A 4,940-nucleotide genomic window follows, 5' to 3' on the forward strand; every position below is an offset into this window, starting at 1 on the left:
GCTTCCTAATCAAAATGGGTTCAAAATTTGGAGCCCCTGTTCTGGTTTTGACTAGAAAGTCACACTGGATACTCTAGTTAACCTGGAAGACTACAGTTGGAACCTAAAACTAATTAGAGAAATGCTTTCACCATTTGAAGAAGTCCAAATCCTAACACTGCCACTAGATATTCAGGCTCAGGCGCTCAGCAAGACATTTTCTACTGGAAAGTTGGAAAACATAGAGAATATGAGGTGAAAAAAGTTTGCCATATGGTCAGAGCAAGAACCCAGAATGGTCCGCACAGCAGCGAGCCCAATCTGAACCAGAATTGGAAATGGAAGCAGGTGCGGAAGCTGATCCAAAGAACGCCTTCACCTTTCAGTTCGAGAGACAGAAGCTATGGCCTTTTCATAGGTCTGGAATTTGTAAAAGAGGATGGGTTTTTGGATATAGAGTTGGAACGAGATAATATTCAAGTTGTTAAGGCCTTACTTTCATTTTTGGTAGAAAGGCCTTATCTTTTGCATATACATAATAAGATCCCTTTGGGCTTATCATCGCAAATTGTAAACTTTTTTGCACAACTTTAGATCATTTCAGATTTCCAATATCAACAAAGATGGGAATTCAGTAGCTCACAACTTAGCAAAACTATCTCTTACCAAACCATAATTAGTGTAATTGAAAGAAAGAGACCCCTTCAGATATATGTAATTTGACCTCATTTAAATCTCTTGGGTCAATTTTCTTGAATTTTTAAACATTTGAATTTATAATTTTACCAGTTTGATAACTCATTCGATTTTCAGAACCTCAATTGAATGACGTTAATATTGGCATTTAGAGCTTTATGTTCTTTATTCATGGACAATCATGATATAAAGATGGCATAATCCGAAGGAAGTGTAAAATTAATTAATACATAATACATAGTAAATCCAAATCCAGGTATGAATTTATGAGAAAACCTGCGCTCAAAATTTAAAAGCATTCTCACATTACACAATAAAAAATCCTTTTAAACCCCACTGATTTATATAGAGGAGCAATTGCCACTCATTAAATATTATACTCCCTACACGGCTGCAAAGTACTCTTTGCTAAGTTTAGGGTCTGGTTTCATGGACTTCTCACCAGGTTTCCACCCAGCAGGGCAAACTTCATCTGGGTTCTCCTGCACATACTGTAAGGCCTGCAAGACCAATGCACATAAATGGAGGCAAGAAAATTGTGGAGTGTAACAAGGAAAATTAAAGAAAAGGATAAACAACAAAAAAGCAATTAAGAGTTGCTGAATGTTAATGACGTCTAAAAAGTGAATAATCACCTGCAGTGTTCTCTTTGTCTCATCAACACTTCTACCGATTGCTAGGTTGTTAATGGTAGAATGCTGGATAACACCTTCCTTGTCAATAATGAACAGGCCTCTCAATGCAATCCCCTAAATCAACCGAGACATTTAGGATCATTGTTTCGAGACATGCCCAATAAAAGTGGATGGAAAGCAGAAGTTTCACAGCCAACATTTTGCCATTTGATACTAGGTAATAACTAGATAGCACTTTACATTTCAATCCAGAGATTGTTGAAACTAAAGCACTAAAACAAAAAGGGACTGGAGTTGTGGTGGAAATGGAATAAACATAGTTTAAGTCATGACATCAAACATACCTGATCAGGAATGAGAACACCATAAGATTTTGATATGGATTTGGTTACGTCTGAAATCAAAGGATACTTCAAATCCCCAAGCCCTCCAGACTTTCTATCTGTTTGAACCCAAGCAAGGTGCGAGAACTACAAAAATATCAATTGCACCACAAATCAAGAAGAGGAAAAATTCAGAGTGCATTTTGGTCTTTTGGATAGTCCATAAAACGATGATTGTGAGTGAGCACAAAAAATGTGGTAAATTATGGCAGAATATTCATGTTCAAGGAAGCATGTAGAGGAGACAATATTATGTGCCAGTCTGGAAAAGACACATGCTTTATAAATCTTTTGAAACTCAATACAGTTGAAGATCAAGAACAACACATTCCAATTATCATCCAAGTTAGTAAGACATTGCTGCCGTTCCAGGTATTTTGCCTTTTCATTTATTTATGAAATAATTTCCACTAACCATACTCTTCCATGTATTTTATCCAGTAATTCAGAGACAAGTTTAAATATGGTTTGATCAACCATGGTAAAAACTTTCAACCATCAGTTCTCTGAAAAATTAAACTATGCGAAAAACTGTAAATGGGCCAACTCACCACACTGTCAACTGAAACACCCAATATCTCTGTATTTAGTTCCTCAAATTCTCCATGCCGGTCACTGAAAGCAGTGATTTCTGTATAAACACAATAGATTTTATATGTTAGGATAATAATAATGATTTAAAAGCTGCAACTATATTTATCTCACTATAGTTTTACCAAGATGTTAGCTAACCTGTAGGACAAACAAAAGTGAAGTCCAATGGGTAGAAAAAGAGGATGACATATTTCTTTCCAATGTATTCAGATAGTTTAACCTGAAAAGGCATAAATAATACATTAATAATGAAAGAAAGAAAAAGACTTCACTGGCTGGCATTCTGGTAATATTTGCTTACACTGGCAGAAATATACCTTGATAAATTCCTGATCAAAAACAGCCTCTGCTTCAAAATCAGGTGCTGTATTCCCAACTAATGGAAGCTCACTCTACAGAAAGAAAGGGCAAATTAGGAAGTACATTAACTTCTCGCATCAAGCAGACGGAGGAAAATAAGGCCAAGAAGGGCTTTCCATTTTATACTTTTATCATTTAAGTTAGTACAGTTAGCGAAGAAGACGAAGACCCTCACACAGATTATAGGTAGACTACACAATACCATCCTTGATGCTCATAACCACAGGGGTGGAAGAATCAAGACCATGCATATTGTCTTAAAGTATTTAAGCATTCAAATTGGGATTCAGATCTGCTGTCCCAACTTGTTGTCTCCTTCTCCCTCCAATTAAACCACGGAACATGTATCAATTTTGTTAATGTAGGTTAAAAAGAATTAAAATTAATTCATCCATTAATCCAAATGTCATAAATATATTGGTGGTACATGTATTGGCACATATTTGTAGTACAGCAGATCGGAATGTACTTTAGTATTACAAACATTTTGAAACTGCGTGCAGCAACTATATATCAACAAATATGATCGAAAAAATGCAGCAAAGATAAACTCAACCATCAATAGGCCTACAATAATCAATGCAGTCACCCACATGAACAAGATATTCTATATATTAGAGTACTTGGTGGACATAAGTAACCTTTTACTGTAGTTTTACATATGTCATTTGAAAGCATTCAAGTTGCAGTGAGTTATTAAAATCAGTTTGCAATTGAGTGCAACAGCAACAACTATAATCAATGTCAATTTTTGACTAGTTAATAAGCTTAAAAATGCAGCAAAGATAAATTCAGCCATCATGAATGCAGCTCATGTTGAATTTGACACTGAAATCCGCAGATAATTCAGGATGTGAGTGAGGCTTGTGAAAAAGCCCCTAACAATTCAATTCAATCTAAACCAATACCTCATTGCCCACAGAAACAATACACTCGGAAACAGAAAGCAACAAACAGATATAATCAAAAAAGCATGAAACGACAAGAAAAAATAATCGCGAAAGGCGTAAACTCCGTAGAGAAATGAAAATAGTTGAGAAATCTTACAGATGCCTTGACGGTGAAAGTGGTGCAGAGGGAAGAGTGGGAGCGAGAATTGAGAGGGAAAGAGGGAGAGAAGGAAGTGCGCAAGGGTTTGCGGAGAGAGTTGGGAGAGTTAGGGATGAAGAAAGAAGAAGAAGAGAATTTGGGAGAGAAAAGGGTTTTAGGGTTTGAGGATATGAGAGCAGCGGAAGCAGAGACAGCGGATGAAGCCATCACTGAGTGTGACTTAAGAGTGAGAGTGTGAGTGTGAGGTTGAAACAGGATAGGCAGGGGGAGCAGCTCAGCTCACAGAGATAAGTAGCGAGAACCAAACAAACAGGTTGACTTCAAAGTCGAAACCTCAGAATCACCAAACTAGACCTTCCAGAATCGATGCTATTGGCCATTTGGCCAATTGCCAGCCCACAGGTGTATCCCTTCCTATGTTCCATTCTACAACGAACTTGATTGGAGGAAGTTCTAAAAAGACTCTTTTTTTTCCTTAAGTGATTTATGTAGAAATAATTTTTTATTTATTAATTATATTTGAGTATAATAATATTTTTATTTATTGAAATTTTTTAATATCATTAAATTATTAAAAAAATTAAAACATATTATTTAGTGTCTTTTGACAAATTTTAATAGTAAAACAAAAAAATTTAGAAAAATAAAAAATATATATTTTTAGAAGCTATAATTTATTTTTTAAATATTTCTTACTTAAAAAAAGAATATTTTAATATAATAAATAAAAAAATATTTTTATATTATTGTACTTAACATAATTGATAAATAAAAAATATTTTTATCTAAAATATTTAAACATAAAATTATTTTTTTAAATGTATTTATTTTTTATAAAATCCTCCAAATACGCTCATTATGTTAAAACATTTCTTTTCGGTGAAAAGATCTTTTTAAAATAGTTTTTAAAAAATATTTGTTTGACTTTTTAGTATTTTTATTTTTATTATTAAAAATTTGTCAAATATACTAAAAAATATTTTTATTTTTTAATATTTTTATTTTTTTTAATATTTTACTATATAAAGTATAAACATGTTAACTGGTAAAAATGAAAAGAGTTTATTAGTTTATCGATATTTGACCTACTTGATAATTTATTCTTATTTTGAATGAAATTAGCTTGATAATCGATTTTTAGTTAATTCGGTCAAACTAGTCAATTTAATCCAATTCTTAAAACTGTTTTTTTTTTTTTTTTAGTTGACATGTGCTAATGACATGTATTAAGATTATTATTATT

At 33.3% G+C, this 4,940-nt stretch overlaps 1 protein-coding gene across 1 annotated transcript; it reads right to left on the bottom strand.

Moving 5' to 3' along the window:
* Positions 1-862: 862 nt before the first annotated feature.
* On the bottom strand, positions 863-4,053 carry LOC130932516 (2-Cys peroxiredoxin BAS1, chloroplastic). Its single transcript, XM_057861847.1, has 7 exons — positions 3,695-4,053; positions 2,605-2,679; positions 2,426-2,507; positions 2,245-2,324; positions 1,655-1,780; positions 1,311-1,424; positions 863-1,175 (listed from the first exon to the last, which is right to left on the bottom strand). The coding sequence occupies exons 1-7, from the start codon at positions 3,902-3,904 to the stop codon at positions 1,059-1,061; spliced, it is 804 nt and encodes a 267-aa protein (XP_057717830.1). The 5' UTR covers positions 3,905-4,053; the 3' UTR covers positions 863-1,058.
* Positions 4,054-4,940: the final 887 nt, after the last annotated feature.

The sequence above is a fragment of the Arachis stenosperma genome, chromosome 6 (genome assembly GCF_014773155.1).
Source record: "Arachis stenosperma cultivar V10309 chromosome 6, arast.V10309.gnm1.PFL2, whole genome shotgun sequence".
Taxonomy (NCBI): domain Eukaryota; kingdom Viridiplantae; phylum Streptophyta; class Magnoliopsida; order Fabales; family Fabaceae; genus Arachis; species Arachis stenosperma.